Source organism: Triticum aestivum, chromosome 4D (genome assembly GCF_018294505.1).
Source record: "Triticum aestivum cultivar Chinese Spring chromosome 4D, IWGSC CS RefSeq v2.1, whole genome shotgun sequence".
In the NCBI taxonomy this organism is placed as follows: domain Eukaryota; kingdom Viridiplantae; phylum Streptophyta; class Magnoliopsida; order Poales; family Poaceae; genus Triticum; species Triticum aestivum.
This window is the reverse complement of record NC_057805.1, coordinates 299,599,524-299,618,088: the sequence shown is the minus strand read 5'-3', so window position 1 is coordinate 299,618,088 and position 18,565 is coordinate 299,599,524. Positions and strand designations below refer to the sequence as shown.

Below are 18,565 nucleotides of genomic sequence, written 5' to 3'. Positions count from 1 at the left end.
ATTACTAAACAGGAACAAAAAGCAAGGAACATAAATAAAATTGGGTTGCCTCCCAACAAGCGCTAATGTTTAACGCCCCTAGCTAGGCATGATGATTTCAATGATGCTCACATAAAAGATAAGAATTGAAACATAAAGAGAGCATCATGAAGAATATGACTAGCACATTTAAGTCTAACCCACTTCCTATGCATAGGAATTTTGTGACAAACAACTTATGGGAACAATAATCAACTAGCATAAGAAGGCAAAACAAGCATAACTTTAAAATCTTAAGCACATAGAGAGGAAACTTGATATTATTGCAATTCCTACAAGCATATATTCCTCCCTCATAATAATTTTCAGTAGCATCATGAATGAATTCAACAATATAACCATCACCTAGAGCATTCTTTTCATGATCTACAAGCATAGAATTTTTATTACTCTCCACATAAGCAAAATTCTTCTCATTCGGAATAGTGGGAGTATTATAAGAAACTCGAATACTATAAATTGTTTCCACATTAAAAGAGTAATGTTCAGAAAAAGCGTAATCATAATCATGACAAGTTTTATAAATATAATCATCACTACGCTTTATAGCATAAGTGTCATCACAATAATCATCATAAGTAGCAACTTTGTTCTCATCATAATCAATTGAAACCTCTTCCAAGATAGTGGAATCATTACTAAATAAAGTCATGACCTCTTCAAATCCACTTTCATAATTGTCACAATAAGATTCAACACCCTCCAAAATAGTGGGATCATTACTTCCTAAAGTTGACACTCTTCCAAACCCAATTTATTCAATATAACCATCATAAATAGAAGGCATGCTAGCATCATAATAAATTTGCTCATCAAAACTTGGGAGGCTAAAAATATCATCTTCATTAATCATAGCATCCCCAAGCTTGGGACAAACATTAATTGCAGCAAATAAATTCTCAAACATGTCATTGTCATCAAACATAGCATCCCCAAGCTTGGGCCTTTTATATCATAAGCATAACCACTCTCATCGTTAATAGTATGGACAACACCAATAGTATAGCAATTATCATCATCACAATGAGTAATAGGATCAACATCATTTGGGAGGGATACCTTTCTACCTTTGCTTCTCCATCTTTTCTTTTTCTTCTTCACATCATGTGTGGGTTTAACCCTCTTTTTTGAGCTCCTTATTAACGAGATTGGTTGAATAGAAAGCTCCTCCTCGTTACCTGATTCATCATAAGAAATAATAGGATGATATTGGGAAGTCCCTTCCCTTTCATTAGTATTCTCTTCATCTTCTATTTGTTTTCTTGTCTTTATGTAATTGGCAATATAAGTATTTTCAATGCAATTCACCGCACAATACATATAAATTTCCTCTAGATCAAAATCAAGAACTTTATCAAGGACAAATTCTGGCATATCCTTGGTTATACGTTTCATTTCTTCATAACCCAAAAGCAAACTAAGTTCATTATGATGTGCAAGGGAAATCACGTCATCACAATTTTTGGACACGATACGATCATGAAACAATTTGCATTGGGGATTAAATGATCACGTTCATTGCAAAGTTCACAAGGATGGCAAAAAAATTTAAATTTTCAGCACAAGCATCTAGCCTTTCTTGCAACCATTTAGTTTCTAAGTACTTATGCCTCTTGCAAAATCTATCTTCCCTATTTGGTGTGTACTTGCAAACTCTATGCACTCCACAAAAATTGACATGCTTATAAGAGACATTTTCATCTCGCCTAGTGCAATCATCATTAGTACTATGAATATTCAAAGAGTTCATACTAACAACATTGCAATCATGCTCATCATTCAAAGATTTAGTGCCAAACATTTTAATGCATTCTTCTTCTAACATTTTGGCACAATTATCGGAATTCTTATTTTCATGAAAGACATTAAAAAGATGAAGCATATCAGGCATCCTCAATTCCATTTTTTGTAGTTTTCTTTTATAAACTAAACTAGTGATAAAACAAGAAACAAAAAGATTCGATTGCAAGATCTAAAGATATACCTTCAAGCACTCACCTCCCCGGCAACGGCGCCAGAAAAGAGCTTGATGTCTACTACACAACCTTCTTCTTGTAGACATTGTTGGGCCTCCAAGTGCAGAGGTTTGTAGGACAGTAGCAAATTTCCCTCAAGTGGATGACCTAAGGTTTATCAATCCGTGTAAGGCGTAGGATGAAGATGGTCTCTCTCAAGCAACCCTGCAACCAAATAACAAAGAGTCGCTTGTGTCCCCAACACACCCAATACAATGGTAAATTGTATAGGTGCACTAGTTCGGCGAAGAGATGGTGATACAAGTGCAATATGGATGGTAGATATAGGTTTTTGTAATCTGAAAATATAAAAACAGCAAGGTAACTAATGATAAAAGTGGGCGTAAACGGTATTGCAATGCGTTGAAACAAGGCCTAGGGTTCATACTTTCACTAGTGCAAGTTCTCTCAACAATTATAACATAATTGGATCATATAAATATCCCTCAACATGCAACAAAGAGTCACTCCAAAGTCACTAATAGCGGAGAACAAACGAAGAGATTATTGTAGGGTACGAAACCACCTCAAAGTTATTCTTTCGGATCGATCTATTCAAGAGTTCGTACTAGAATAACACCTTAAGACACATATCAACCAAAACCCTAATGTCACCTAGATACTCCAATGTCACCTCAAGTATCCGTGGGTATGATTATACGATATGCATCACACAATCTCAGATTCATCTATTCAAACCAACACAAAGTACTTCAAAGAGTTCCCCAAAGTTTCTACCGGAGAGTCAAGACGAAAACGTGTGCCAACCCCTATGCATAAGTTCACAATGTTACGGAACCAACAAGTTGATCACCAAAACATACATCAAGTAGATCACGTGAATATCCCATTGTTACCACAGATAAGCACATGCAAGACATACATAAAAGTGTTCTCAAATCCTTAAAGACTCAATCCGATAAGATCACTTCAAAGGGAAAACTCAATCCATTACAAGAGAGTAGAGCGGGAGAAACATCATAAGATCCAACTATAATAGCAAAGCTCGCGATACATCAAGATCGTACCACCTCAAGAACACGAGAGAGAGAGAGATCAAACACATAGCTACTGGTACATACCCTCAACCCCGAGGGTGAACTACTCCCTCCTCGTCATAGAGAGCGCCGGGATGATGAAGATGGCCACCGGAGAGGGATTCCCCCCTCCGGCAGGGTGCCGGAACGGGTCTAGATTGGTTTTCGGTGGCTACAGAGGCTTGCGGCGGCGGAACTCCCGATCTAGGTTATTTTCTGGAGGTTTCTGTATATATAAGAGGTTTTGGCGTCGAGAACAAGTCAGGGGGGTCTCCGGGCTGTCCACAAGGTAGGGAGGCGCGCCCAGGGGGGTGGGCGCGCCCCCCACCCTCGTGGGCAGCCCGAAACTCTTCTGGTCCAACTATTTTACTCCATGGCCTTCTTCTGGCCCAAAAATAAGCTCCGTCAAGTTTCAGGTCTATGGACTCCGTTTGGTTTTCCTTTTCTGCAATACTCAAAAACAAGGAAAAAACAGAAACTGGCACTGGGCTCTAGGTTAATAGGTTAGTCCCAAAAATCATATCAAATAGCATATAAATGCATATAAAACATCCAAGATGGATAATATAATAGCATGAATACTTTATAAATTATAGATACGTTGGAGACGTATCAGCGCGGCATGACATTGTTTGAGTAGTTGCACGTGTGGTCAAAACCATCTCGGATATTTTGAGGAATATCATCCGCGTACACTGGATGTACAACTTCCTCAGAATCAGCAGCAGCCTCGCCATCTTTGCTGACCGAGGTTGACATCTTGATTAGTACAGTACCGCGAACAACCTTAGCTCTGAATACCACTTGATAGAACTCGACTAGCAGACGAGTCGCTGGTTGGTCCGATCCTTCACGGTACTTGCAAAATATCAATGAACAGCGGCAGCAACCGTCGTAGAGAAAACAGACAGACGTAGAAGAAAAGAAGCCTTTGGATCCAACTGGAACAGCAAGAAGCCAAAGGAGTAGACTTATACCGAATATTGATACGAGATCAACACAAGCACAACAGCAACGAAACCCTAGGAATCGCAAGAACGCATCTTGGGTGCCCCTCACCGTGAGGCGTTTTCTGCTATTTTTTATTCAACTTCCAAAAACTGATCTCCGTACAAGACTCAGGACTCTCTTTATATCAAGCTCACATGGGCCGTAAGGGCCTAAAATTCCTAACCGACTCAATGACCTAAACTAATAGGCGATATACTCTCCTTTTACATCTCGGAGAGAAAAACTAAACTAGCTAACCTCAACTTGTACGTGAACTCAACTCTAAGTAGTACCCTTTAATTAGAAAACTAATTAATCCATCCGGCCACGCTGATCACATATTGTTAATTTAGACTTAAATAACCATTTATTTGCCTGCATGCTTGGCACTACTCCACCGAACATGAAAAGTTGTACCGATGTTAATTCATGTCGGAGGGGTCCTGAAGTTTGGCTTCACTGTATCCTTCTCTAGCTGGATCGGTGAAACCTCAAAGCAGAAAGATCCAAGTTGTAACATGATCGGAAGATTATAACGTGAACACTCTCTTGTATTTGCATCAAAACAAATATCTGTGCTTGTCTTTTGTTCAACAGTTTCAACATTTGGAGAGCACCCAAGTAAACCTTTGGCATTGGGGGGCACATCACCGAGGCAAGGTGTTTTGTCACAAAGTGAGGAAATTTTGAAGAAAATGTTTTCTGCAAAAGAGTGAGTGGGAGGACAGTGCAATTCGACGAGATTATAGAATCTTCGTGATCAAGTCAAAGAAAAGAAACACTAGAAGTATTCTAAAAGTTCTTATCACGACTAATACAGAAGCCTCAACATAGGATATAGAGACTTCGGTCGAACATGCAGCTGAACTATATAGGTTGGAAAATTCGTACAGACCTTCAGGGTATGTAGACGAAATATTGTTGAAACAAACAATGAACCTATAATACACAGAGAAGCATTGATGGGCCTTGATTTCAGAATTGGCTATACGCCAAAATAATTCGAGATAGTATCCATACACACAATTCAAGTTTAGAACTTGATAGACCCCATGAAAGACTTAAAGTCTAAAGTGTAGTGATGGATCTATAAATTGACAAAGATAAAAATATTTTATAATGCTTGACTTGTTGCAGATAGTTTATGACAAGATCAAGGAGTTGATTATGATGAGATTGTCTCATCATAATAATACTTAAAGTCAGTTTGGATTAAACTAGCAATTACTAAATATTTCAGTTATGAGATGTAACAGATGGACGTCAAAATGATTCCCATGAGATGGAAATAGAACCAAGGATGTATATTTAATACGGTCCAAGGTAATTTTCTCGATCGAGAGGATGCTAGTAAGTGTGCAAACTTCAAGAGATACAGTAATGATTTGAAGCAAGCATACTGAAGTTGGAACCTTTGTTTTGATGAATTGATCAAATAATATGATTTCATTGATAGAAGCAAAGATGATTGTATTTACAAGAAAGTAAGTGGGAGCATGATAATACTGCTAAACAATGTGCGTGGATGACACATTGTTGATTGGAAATTACATAAATTTCTTGACACGGATTAAGACTTTATTGAAAATAGTTTTTCAATAAAGTACTTAGGCAATATAGTCCTTGTATTAGACATAATAATCTATGGAGATAGTGGTGTCTAATCGGGCTTAGCCAAAATACATATTGACAAAAGTACTAAAGCAGTTTAGTATGGAAAATGTTAAGAAGAGTTTTCTTGTCAAAGTCATATGGAAGGAGTTCTTAGCAAGAATCTGTATCTTGAAATACTGATGAGTGAAATACATGATTACAATCACACTTGTGTTAATTCGATGGTATGTAAATAACCAGATATGTCCAAGTACTCTAAGTAAGTTGTGAGTAAAGTTAGCAGAATGGTAAAATTGTTGATCATAAGGCAATAGTGAAAATATCGTTAAGTATTAACGACATGTTTCTCGCATATGGAGAAAATGGAGAGATTGTTGTAAGGAGTAACATCAATACATGCTTGATGTAAGTAGTACATTGACAAAAATCTTCAATTGGTGCCCCAAGCAAATTTCAATTAAATGATTTATGGTGGCACAGTAAACTGGAATTGGTCCAGGAAAGTTACTGTGGTGAATTCTATAATAGAAAGTTGAGTATATTGTCGCTTTAGAAGCAACAATAGAGGGTGATGAATCAAAGGTTCACTTATGAACTTGGTATGGTTTCTAGATGATTGTACAAAAAGAACACTGTTCTTGGACAGTGGTTCTGTAACTCAATCTAAGGAATCAAAGGTCTTACTGATGATTCAATATATACTTAGCTTGTTTCACACAAATTATGATTTTATGTGAAAGCATGACAGATGCATTGAAATGCAAATGATACACACGGATCTGAAGTTGTCAGATTCTATACGACAAAGTCTATACCACAAGCAAAGCATGGACTGACACCGGACTGCCATTGGTATAAAAGTTAAAAGTGCTAACTAGATTATTGACTCTAGTGTAAGTGGGAGATGGAAATATGCCCTAGAGGCAATAATATTTGTATTATTATATTCCCATATTCATAACTAATAGTTTATTCATGCTATATTTGTTATGATCCTGGAATATGCGATTCAGTGGAAAACTCATATCCACGTGTTTCTTCCACGCATGCATGCAAAGAAAGACAAACCAGATGATGTCAACGTGAATTTTTTGGGTTTTCAGTTTTTAAAATGTTTTATCTCTTAAATGAAAAATCCGATTGAAAACCATATTCAACATTAAATCCGTCGCGATGAGATCTTCCAAACTAGATCTCATATCGATATATTTCGACTACTTTTTTTGGGGTTAAAGTTGACATGTCTATTGCACATAAATTGCTATGGTGTTTACAATGAAATTGCCATAATATGTATCAACTACTTTTTCTTCTATGTTTAAAGTGAATTTTGACATGTTATAGAAAGTGGATTAATAAACTAAACTTGCCTTGGTGAATTACTAAAATTTTCCATGATCCATGAAATAATTTTGACATGGTTCATAATTAAAAAGAAATCCGCCGTCAATTACTTTAAAAATGCATTGTCAATGACTCAAATTTGCCATGAACCATGAACTAAAATTGCCATGGTGAATTATTTAAATTTGCCATGATATATACACTAAAATTTTCCATGGTTCATAAAAAAACAATTTCCATGGTCAAAAGCTAGAATTTCCATGGCCAAAATACTAAAATTGCCATGATCTATAAAATAAATTTGCCATGATGAATTACTAAGAATTTTCATGATCCATGAATTAAATTTGCCGTGGTTAATTACTAAAAATTGCCTTAGTCAATTAATAAAATTTGCCGTGAAAAGTAGTCAAAAATACAATGGTAGTTTTAAATCTAGAAGAAAAAATAGATGAAACATATCATGGCAACTTCAGTATAAACATCATGGCAATTTTTGGCCCAGAAAAAAGTCAACGAAACATATCAATATAGGATTTAGTTTTGAAGATCTCGTCGAGACGGATTTAGTGATGAAAATGAGTTTTTAATCAAATTTTTTGTTTAAGAGATAAAACATTTTTAAGTCTAAAAACAAAACAAAAATCTGCCGATGTCATCTGTTTGATGTGACAAAATGGATGATCAAAAGGGTGTTTGGACCATGTTGTTGTGTGCCACACGTATGACATTTATCATTTGGATTATTTAACCAAGTCATTTTATCTTTGGTGGTAGGGCTTCCATCAAGACCTGTAATTTTGCTTGTACGTGGCACACGTGAGAGTCAAGTCGTACTAGTTACGTACACATTTTGAGTCTAGGTTAATTGCAAGGCGATCAATGTGGCCAGATAATTAGTTAGTTAAATCTTTTTTAGGAAAATTAGTTAAATTCTTAGTTCGTTAGGAGAGTCTGTTTCAATTTATTTTGGCTTAGTCTGTCCAGGTGTGCGTCGCCTATAAAAAGGAGATCGGATTAGTTTTGTTTCAGTTGTGAAAATAAGTCAGAAAACGTCCAATTTTTGGGCGATCCAATCTTGAGAATTTCATGTGATTTTCCTTCAAGGGAATCTATTAGCGATAAAGGGTTGATCAACACATCGACGTCTACGTGCTGATCTAGGGGGTCATTATCTTTATTTGTGTATTGATCGTGCAGGGTAGAGATTGTTATCGGATGTTGCAAGAAGGAACATGGGATAAACTGTTGATCGAGCATCACCGTGAAAGATCGGGCCATCTACGCATGTGACCATCTCGCTTGTTTGTGCCTCATCAGACCATGTGTTGGAACTTTGAGTGGAGGAGGCAGGCGGTCTTCTGTCCATGTATACGCCGTGCCGGTGCCGAGTAGCCGAGAACCTATCATATGAAACATGGTGATTTATGCACCCAGCGCACCACATGATTTTCGGCCATTGGATGAAAATCTAAGGGATATGGTTTGGCTGGAAAATGGATTCTTAGCACATTTTCGGTTCTATTGGTTATTTCTCTTTTTAACTGCAAGCTGGTCTCTATGCCAATGGTTGGGGTTGATTTCTTCAGATTGTTCGCTTAACTTTCATATTATATTTTAAATAGTTCGCTCACTTGATGTTTTAAATAGTTCGCTCACTTAACTTCCATTGCGAATAGTCTTATGTCATAAAAAACAAACCGCCAAAGAAAGCTATGGACAAGGATCATCGCTGCCTGTCATTGGTGAGGTAATTACAAACGCATTACAAATATAATCACTTGCAGGCAATTCACCAGGGGCATCTTTCAGATGGTTGACCTAATTTCCTGGTTGATGTTTTTCCGCCGGAATTACGAAATGGGGAAAGATTGGTGCATTAAAAATTATCTCAGAGTCCATTCACATGCCAAAGCTAACAGCTTATGCCTCGCTAAAGAAAGCTATGAGTAATGGCCATCCTCAAGGCAAATACACGTTCGGTATGAACATAATCATTTGCAGATAGTTGAGAAAAAGATCTTTTATAGAGCTCCCTTAACTTCGTTCTGTAGTGGATGATCAAGGTGAACTGGACTCGTAGAGTTTTTTTTTTGAGGGTACGTCGCCTATGGGGCGCTAGCCAGACATGATCCGCCATGGTAAGGATCCGGACATGCAAAGTCTGGGTAAAGGCTTCACGCGGCTCACGACATGCAACACGCCACCTCGAACATGCGCAAACAAAGATATCTAGCCAGACCACTCACAGACCCGCATGTTAGTGTCCCGCCTATTGGGTTGCCCTGACTCAGCCTGGACGTGACGAGCGGGCTTTTGGCCCGGCTCGCGGCCCGTTATGGACCGGACCGTACGGTCTTGGACCGGTAAAAAATTCGGTCGGGCCGAGCTCAGGAATTAGGCCCGACAAACTCTCGGTCCGGTCCGGATTTTGACCGAGCCCCCGAGCAGGACCGACAAAACGCAGTCACCGGGGCTGCCGTTCCTCGTCGTCGCGGCCACCGGCAACCCCCGAGTGAACCACCGCGTCTCGGAGCACCGCCGCATCGCCATCTTCCGACCTGCGCAATGAATTGGTCTAGAACGCCGCCTACACGATGCACATATCCTCTCTTGCCCGACCTTGGCCGCCGTCTGCCAGCCTTGCTGACGCGATGAAGCGGTGCCGCCCGTGCACGCAGGGCACGAACTGCATCTCCATCTTGCCTGCGATGTCGGCGAAGACAGTTGAATAAATCCCAAGCCCCTGTCCCGTTTGTTTTCAGTTAGTTCAGTTAGCACTTTGGTTTTTCGTCAGGTTAGGGTCGAACGCTTTCTTTCTGTTAGCTAGTTTAGCTCGCGGGTCTAACTGCTTGAGCGAGTCTCGTACCTCGTCGGTCTGCTCGTTGGATGGCACGAATGCTGTGAATCATGACGGCGAAAGTCAGGGGCCACGAAGCCATGTTTCCTGTTCTGTAAGTCTGAATAAATAGCAAAGAAATACTGTAGAACAGAAAAGCTCTGGAGTGTGTGCAGAGTAAAACACCGATGTCTCTCATTCGCGTGTGTTCGTTCCAAGCCCACCTCGGGTGCTGACAAACACGTCGGTGAACACGCACACGTTGGTGTGCCCCATCTTGTTCCCCAGGAACCCCGAGTCGATCTCGTCATGGCCGTCCCCACAACCGATGTCTGAATTTGCAATCAATTGATGCACATACAGTCACCATGATTGCAATACAAGCTCATCAGTAATATGAAATTGGAAGCGACGATGTAGGCACGTAGTATGTGCTGATGGTGACGGTGCCGGCCGGCGGCGGAGTTCTCCGGGACGAGATTGATGTAGGTAGAGACGCTACCATAGATGAACTGCATCTTCGTCTACAGAAAGCAGCCGGAGGAGTTGCTCTTCAGGGACAGGGCACGACACGGACACACGCACGCTGGGCACGCGCGCGGGGCATGCATGCAGGCGCGGGGCACACGCACAGCTCACGCCCCGCCCCGCCCCGCCATCGCTCGGTCCCTCGGTCCTGACCGAGCTTTCTCCTCGTCGGTCCGGTTCAGGAAAACAGGCCCGCTGGGCACTTCGGTCCGGTCCGGTCCAAAGCGCGGCTCGGTCAGGGACCGGATCGGCCCGGACCGTGTCCACCTGAGCCCTGACTGGCAAAAAAGAACACGAGAAACGAACATCGTTGTCCGTCATTGGTGAATATGCATGACTGTGACGAACATAATCCATTGCAGACCATTCACAAGAAATATACTTTAAGTAGTGCACTTAACTTTTATTTTACTTCCTCCGTTCGGAAATACTTGTCGGAGAAATGCATAAAGTTGAATGTATCTAAAACTAAAATACATCTAGATACATCCATTCCTCCGGCGAGTATTTCCGGACGGAGGGAGTACATTTTAAATAGTTAGCTTAACTTTTAAATTACGGCCGGTCTCTGCGTCAATTGACCTCTTATTAATTTTGGCATTTTCTGCACTTTGGCGATTTCAGGAGTTACCGTATGGCGCTCTTTTTTAGATTCACCACCCGGGTCCGACGCTGACAACCAGGATGCCCATATGGCCATATCATCGTGATCCATTCATTATTTATCTCTCACAACCGACTGATGAGAAGGGAGATACTACTACACTGTTGGAGCTACGCGTTGGTCGCCACTCGTTTCCGATGCTCCCCACGCCTGGGAAACCACGAGTCGTTGACAGAGCGCGAAGCTCAAAGGCAGCAGATAAATCGATAGAATAGAATAAATGAAAGCAGCCCACGCGGCTCTCCGGGCAGAGCAGGAGCAGGAGCGGGTCACGTTGTCCACGCCGCACGGCACGAGCCTTCGTCACGAGGGTAGGGCAGGGCAGGGCAACCGACCCGCCCCGCTCTCTTGACAGTGACAGCAACGGATTTCTACCAGTACTAGTGCTGGTTTAGCTAACAAGAGTTGGGTTTAGCTTGGACGGAACAACCAACAACCCGACGACGAGACGACTCCATACACGCAGCCCGCCGTGGACGCGCGCTTCTCCCAAGCAAGTCCAACCCCTCCTCCATCCCTCCCTCCCTCCCCCCATCCATCCATCCGCAGTAAAGCCTTCGCTGCGCTAGATCTCGCCGCCCGCCCCGATTTCTTTTCTCGGCCTCTCCCAGTAGCTCGCTCGGCAGATCTGCGCCTCCTGGGAATCTCCGTCGCTTCCGTCCAAAGGCTCGATTCTTTTCTTGCTCTTCGCTGAGGCTTTCCCCGGATCGCACGGTCGGGGGACACACAGGATGATGGGTCCTGCGTGGTGGGCTGTGCTGCTGCTGCTGGCCATGGCGGACGCCGTGGCGGGGAGGTTCGTGGTGGAGAAGAACAGCGTGCAGGTGACCTCGCCGGAGAGCCTCAAGGGCAAGTACGAGTGCGCCATCGGCAACTTCGGCCTGCCGCAGTACGGGGGCACCCTGCAAGGCTGGGTCGTCTACCCCAAGGACAACAGGCAGGCCTGCAAGGAGTTCGACGTCTCCTTCAAGGGCCACAAGTCGGGAGCCCGCCCTAACTTCGTCCTCATCGACCGCGGAGGTGATTCTTTTCTTTCGGATCTTGCTTCCCTTTGCTGTGCTTCATTTATTTATTTATATTATCTATTATGCTGCTCATGGCGATTAATACTACTGGCTTTAGTTTGGTCATTTATTTATTACTGTAGTTTCAAAAGGAAGCTTGTTCAGTTATAAGGGGATTAATTAGGGCAATCTTCGATTGGTCTCATTTATTAGGAAGTTTGTACTAGCATCAATCATTAGCTTCCAGTACGCTTCTCTTCCCTTGGATACAGTAAGATTTTTCTTCTATCTGTATATACAGCCTTTGCGGTAGCAACATGCGTGCATGGGGGATTGGTTTCCTTTTCAGCTACATTTGGGGTAGCAGTCACTTCGTTTGGGTTATTGTGATGTACTTCGAACTGATGACACTGGTAATATCAATAACTCAGTTGATGTTCAGTTGTTGCAACCCAGGAAAAGAACACAAGTCCTGCTGACTGCTCTAGTAACATCATCATCTCTTTTAACCATTTACTGCTTCATCTAGCATGATACATAGATACAAATAGACTACGGTAGCAGAGCCAGAATGAGCAGGCATAAACGTGTTTATGAAACACGTCTTATAATTTTGTAACTAGTAAGTAATATGATCCTGAACTTTAATAGCAAAAGAAGTTTCAGGTCAAATTTCTAGCTTTAGTAAAGATAAAATTTGATGTTAAAGTTGGAGTAGGAAGCCACCAGCAGGATAGGAGTGCTAACGCCACCTGTTTTTTGCCTTTCTATTCTTTTGTTTTGGTTGGCTTAGCACGTGTTTTTTCTATTTTTCCTGAATATGCCTAAAAATGTGCGCCGGTGCTTAATTATGTTCCGGTTTTGGTCCTGGTTTCGAGTCTTGTAAGCTTGGAGTCTTCTCGGTGTTCTTCTAATACAAAATGATGCACATTTAGATGGTTCGGGAATAATACTTGGAATAGGAAGTTGACGCGATGAAATAGTACACGGTGTTGTTTCACAATCCTTTTTTTTTTACATGGAACCCCATCTGACATGTAAGATAGAAATGATTCAGGGCAAAACAGCTCTATTGTACCCATGCTTGAATAAGTTATACATGTTATTGCTCGTGGTGTTAAAACATGTAATTACTTTAGCATCTTACTGCTTAATTCTCTTTGGTATTTTCCCCTAGTCTTAAGTGATTATTCTAATTTCTTGGTTTACTTTCCTCTGTGATGAACAGAATGCTTTTTCACAACAAAGGCATGGAATGCACAACTTGCTGGAGCTGCAGCAATTCTCGTTGTGGATAGCAAGGACGAGCCTTTGATCACAATGGACAACCCAGAAGATACTGGCACGAAGCACTTAGAAAATATCACTATTCCATCAGTGCTGATAACAAAGAAATTGGGCGAGGACCTTAAGAAATCTGCTGAAAATGGTGACATGGTTAGTGTCCTCCTGGATTGGAGGGAATCCCTTCCCCATCCTGATGAGCGTGTAGAGTATGAATTCTGGACAAACAGTAATGATGAATGCGGTCCTAAATGTGATATGCAAATGGATTTTGTGAAGAGCTTCAGAGGAACCGCACAAGTTCTTGAGCAGAAGGGTTACACACAGTTCACTCCTCATTATATTACATGGTATTGCCCGGAAGCTTTTACCGTGAGCAAGCAATGCAAATCCCAGTGCATAAATCATGGGAGATATTGTGCACCGGACCCAGAGCAGGATTTCAGCAAAGGATATGATGGGAAGGATGTCGTGGTCCAGAATTTACATCAAGTCTGTGTATTCAAGGTTGCCAATGACACTGGCAAGCCATGGTTGTGGTGGGATTATGTACATGACTTTGCCATTAGATGCCCAATGAAGGAGAAGAAATACACACATGAATGTGCAAGTCATGTTATTAAGTCACTTGGTAGGTCTAATTGGCATTGATGTTCATATCTCAGAAATTTTCATTTTATTATTCTTTATAATATTTTGCTAATCCTGCAGAGTTAGCTTTTCTAAAAAAAACTGCTTAGTTAATAATTGCTGTTAAATTTGCTCCTTGCAGGTTTGGACTTGGACAAGATAAACAAGTGTGTTGGAGATCCTGAAGCTGATGAGGAAAACCCAATTCTAAAGGCGGAACAAGATGCCCAAGTATGACCTTATTGAGAAAGAATGACCTTTTTCTGTCAAATAGTGCCTTATTCATGCACATTTTTCATCAAATTATGGTATATTCAGCTATATGTTTCTGTGATATATAGATTGGTCATGGTAAACGAGGAGATGTCACGATACTGCCAACCCTTGTCGTCAATAACAGGCAATACCGAGGTTGTCTACCAGTTTTCCACCACTAGTTACCCCCCTCCCCCGATATTGTCTGTGTTACAGTATAGTTCTGTTTTCAGGTAAGTTGGACAAAGGTGCTGTGCTAAAAGCAATCTGTTCAGGATTTGAGGAGACAACTGAGCCCGCTATTTGTTTGAGTGAAGGTATGTTCACCTTTTCGTTTAAGTGTAGATTTTCTTCCTAGATCTCGCCTTACCATGGAGTGCTATTTTCTTCTTTTCTGTTCACTATAGATGTTCAAACAAATGAGTGTTTGGAGAACCACGGAGGTTGCTGGGTCGACAAGGCTAATAACGTCACTGCATGCAAGGTACAGTTTGAGCTCAGGATACCTCTGATATTTCATCTTCTCTCCTTCATTTATTCTTGTCTTGTAGGATAACTCTAATTCGCTGGATATCAAAATGTAGGATACCTTCCGCGGGCGTGTTTGTGAGTGCCCTATTGTCAAAGGTGTAAAATTCGTGGGGGATGGATATACCAACTGTGAAGGTACCATGAGAATTTAGTTATGTGATTGAATTTGCTAAAATGATTTCTGTAATGGGTGTTTTCGTATTAATTACTACTGGAACAATGTGGTTGCCATAAAGTGTATTGGTTCACTTTTGCACACCATCCTATTATTAGAGTTACGTCAATTCTTTGTAAGCTTGGTATTAACATTTCCTATTATCAGCTTCCGGTGTTGGTAGGTGTGAGATCAACAATGGAGGATGCTGGAAAGAAACTAAGAATGGGAAGACAATATCTGCCTGCTCGGTAAGTGGATGACTAGACGTTATTATGAGGCTTAATAGTTTTAGTTGCGATTCTTTAGAAGTGCGAAAACTAAATTCAGAAAATCTGCAGCATGAAGAATCTGAAGGTTGCAAATGTCCACAAGGTTTCAAGGGCGATGGTGTAAAAAGCTGTGAAGGTACTTTATCATTATTCAGAAACTTATTTTTGCAAGACTTGAACACAAAATTTGGTTTGAGCCCAAGCTAACCCTAGCAAAATTTGGCTAACCAATATTTTGGTCAAGGTTTTGGTTGCACATGTTTTGGCCAATGTTGGCAAGAAAAGTGAACTAGAATTGGCTAAGAGGGCATGGCATGCCAAAATATTACTAGTAATCATCCAAACAAGAGCAAATTTTTTGGCTATGACCAAAAAAATGGTATCATGGTGTTTGGTCACCATCCAAACATACCCTATTTCTTATCGAACACCAACACTTGAAAAGCCTGGCAAATCCGTATTGAATGCCATATCAATACTGATATTTACTGGATTTTGATACTATAATGCTGTGTCCTGGTATCGATTTAAAAATAAAAATAAATTAACTTGGATACGTGCTGATGCATGTTAGATACGTGGTGGATACAACTCAGACCAATAATAGTCCATAACTCACAAGGTTAATTTAACCATCATCTCCTGTAATCTTGTCTAGTGCATCACTTTCCTGACTCCCCCGCCCCTTCCTCTGTCCTGACCCCAAGCCACCTCACTCCCTTTCGCCTCAGGCTAGTCATAGTGGGAGTAACTTAGCTAGTAATATAACACACCCCAAGACAAGTTTGCTTATGTGGCAGCTAGTTAATGAGGAGAGAGGTGCTTGGAGTAACTTATATGTTACCATCACATAGCGCTTCCCAAGAAAAGTTGAGTCTACAAGCTAATAATAAATGCAACCATATATGATACTATTTCTATGACACTTTGCACTATGAAGGTAGTAACATAGACTAGTATCATATGCATGACACTAGTCTAAGTCACCCCCCACTATGACTAGCGGTTTCGCCCCCTGACGCCTAGGTGGTGGTGCCGGCGACTAGTAGGCGGTTGTAAGCTCCTCCTGCTCAGTGTTCCAACACGCTAGCACCAACTCTTCTTATCTCCTACGGGCAATGGCGGTGCCAGGAATTTACACTAAGGGGGGCAATCGAACAGACAAGCCAGATGCGAGGTGACTGGGGGCCATACAATGCAACTTAGCTATGGCATATAATGTTTTTTTAATACTCTAGCTAAGCATAACCACATATTGTCTTTTTCTGAAAATGGTGTATTCTCATATCGGTATCACCCCGATACCATGAATGTCTGCATAACTCTCAACATATTCTAGAGAAAACTAATAAATTGCTTTTAGTTGAGAAATTATTCAGTCATTGGGGTTGTTTTATTGATATCACCTTACGAGCAGAGTAATGATTCCAAAGTCTGGAATTATTTTTTCTAAACTTCCTTTGATCCACCCTATGTGCAGATATTGATGAATGCAAAGCGAAATCTGCCTGTCAGTGCAATGGCTGCAGTTGCGAGAATACATGGGGAAGCTATGAATGCAGCTGTGGTGGTAACAACATGTTATACATGAGAGAGCAAGACACGTGCATCAGTGAGTAGCCTAACCTGAGATTTCTCCTTAACTGTCTTGTTATTTCTCCTTCACGTGATAAGAGGCAAACTGACCTGTTCAGTTGAGCAAAATAGCTTCTTCTGTTTGAGATGGTTGAACTTATACTTTCCTGTTATTTGAGATGCTTGATATTATACTTCAGATTAAATGAGGAACTAGTTGTTTCCAAGTCACCAGTAAGTTTGTGAAGATCAGGGATTGTGTTAGTTGCTGAATAAACGATGGCTACCGCCACAATGATTTTCCTTGATGTTTGTATGTGGTGAATTATTGCACGTTCTTTGTTTAGCCTTATCAATGTACTCCAGCAAGGGCTTTATATTGCTGTGTACTGTAAGGGTAGTTTCTATTCACAAAAGTTGGTACAGTCACAGTTTAAAGTATTGACAAGTGAAGCAGCAAGCTGCAGGATGTGTTTACCGTAATCCGCACCACATAGATCTTGCTCTCCATTATGCTGCCTGAACACAAATGATACATGTGCATAAAAAAACAGTTTTATGGATACCCTAGTTATACAGATGTTCTGTTAACCTAATGTTGTCAGCAACTAAAATTGTGTCACAGTTTAATTTGATCGCTTGTTTATATTTTTGTACTCTAGTGCTAGTCTAATGCTGTTGATAAACTCGTTGCAGGCAAACAAGCTGCCTCCTCAGTCGGCTGGAGCTTCATGTGGGTTATTTTCTTCGGACTTGTATTTGCCGGGGTCGGAGCATATGCAGTGTACAAATACAGGCTACGGGTAAAACATCTCTACTCATCCTCTCGTAACGCTTGACATTTATTTATTTTCAAGTGGTCTTTGGTTGGACTTGAACCAGTCGGTTGTTGATAATAATACCTATTTGTGTGTGCTGCCAGAGTTACATGGATTCGGAGATCCGCGCCATCATGGCTCAGTACATGCCTTTGGACAGCCAAGAAGGCGCAAACCAGCAACAGCATGTCGCGCATGCTGGTGATATCTGAGACCAGATGGCACTGCTTTTGCTGAGCAACACAGAAGCGTGCAGCGTATGTATTCTCATCGGTGGCGTCGGCTTTACAGCGCGAAGCAAAGATACGGTTTGTACGCGAGGAGATTTGATGTATGATTCTAGGAGTTACACTGTTGTGCACCTTCATTTTGTGAGACACGATGAACAGCATAGGCGGATATTGTCACGGTTACCCTACTCCCTTTGTCGGCTCTAGACTCATTGCATACTACGAACGTTCTACGTGTCAACATCCTGTAAATACTTGGTGTTCAGACTACTTGCCCCCGTTATATCTGAATAAATCTGGAGCCTAGAGGTGGTATACAGTTCTTTCCTTTTTTTTGTTTATCTGTGAGTGAGTAGAGCAATCGCTGTTTGCTTTTTGAAGTGGTCAAATCGCAGCATAAAACCTCGCGTTACATGGGCTGCAAGCTTAGGCAATCGTGGAACGTTTCCTTGCTCCTCTCGATAGGGATGGCTGATCTTGGTGTGTGGGGTGTCGAGGTAATATCTCGGTACTCATTAAATTTTTTTTAGAGGATCATGATTATTTTGGTACTCGTAATAAATGATTGTGTGCATTTCTAGTTGATGCAGAGGCCAGGAAATAAAATTTAGGTTCTTCTAGAAAGAGTATTGACTCCGAAGGCACCCTAGCTGCCAACAACCTCGACTCCCTCCTTTCTCGATCCTCCTTGCTGGAGGTGGCCTCCATGGCCGGTTGGCCAGCGGCGGCGAGCCACCTCACT

At 41.3% G+C, this 18,565-nt stretch overlaps 1 protein-coding gene across 1 annotated transcript; it reads left to right on the top strand.

Moving 5' to 3' along the window:
* The first annotated feature begins 11,482 nt into the window (after positions 1-11,482).
* On the top strand, positions 11,483-18,142 carry LOC123097546 (vacuolar-sorting receptor 1). Its single transcript, XM_044519312.1, has 12 exons — positions 11,483-12,090; positions 13,303-13,989; positions 14,131-14,219; positions 14,330-14,399; positions 14,477-14,560; positions 14,651-14,727; positions 14,828-14,909; positions 15,097-15,179; positions 15,270-15,336; positions 16,681-16,812; positions 17,472-17,578; positions 17,698-18,142. The coding sequence occupies exons 1-12, from the start codon at positions 11,802-11,804 to the stop codon at positions 17,803-17,805; spliced, it is 1,875 nt and encodes a 624-aa protein (XP_044375247.1). The 5' UTR covers positions 11,483-11,801; the 3' UTR covers positions 17,806-18,142.
* The last annotated feature ends 423 nt before the right edge of the window (positions 18,143-18,565 follow it).

Coding starts and splice junctions, on each gene's coding strand:
- LOC123097546 (XM_044519312.1), top strand. CDS start 11,802: ATGATGGGTCCTGCGTGGTGGGCTGTGCTGCTGCTGCTGGCCATGGCG. Junction 14,910..15,096: donor TGGATATACCAACTGTGAAG/GTACCATGAGAA, acceptor TCCTATTATCAG/CTTCCGGTGTTGGTAGGTGT. Junction 15,337..16,680: donor TGGTGTAAAAAGCTGTGAAG/GTACTTTATCAT, acceptor CCCTATGTGCAG/ATATTGATGAATGCAAAGCG.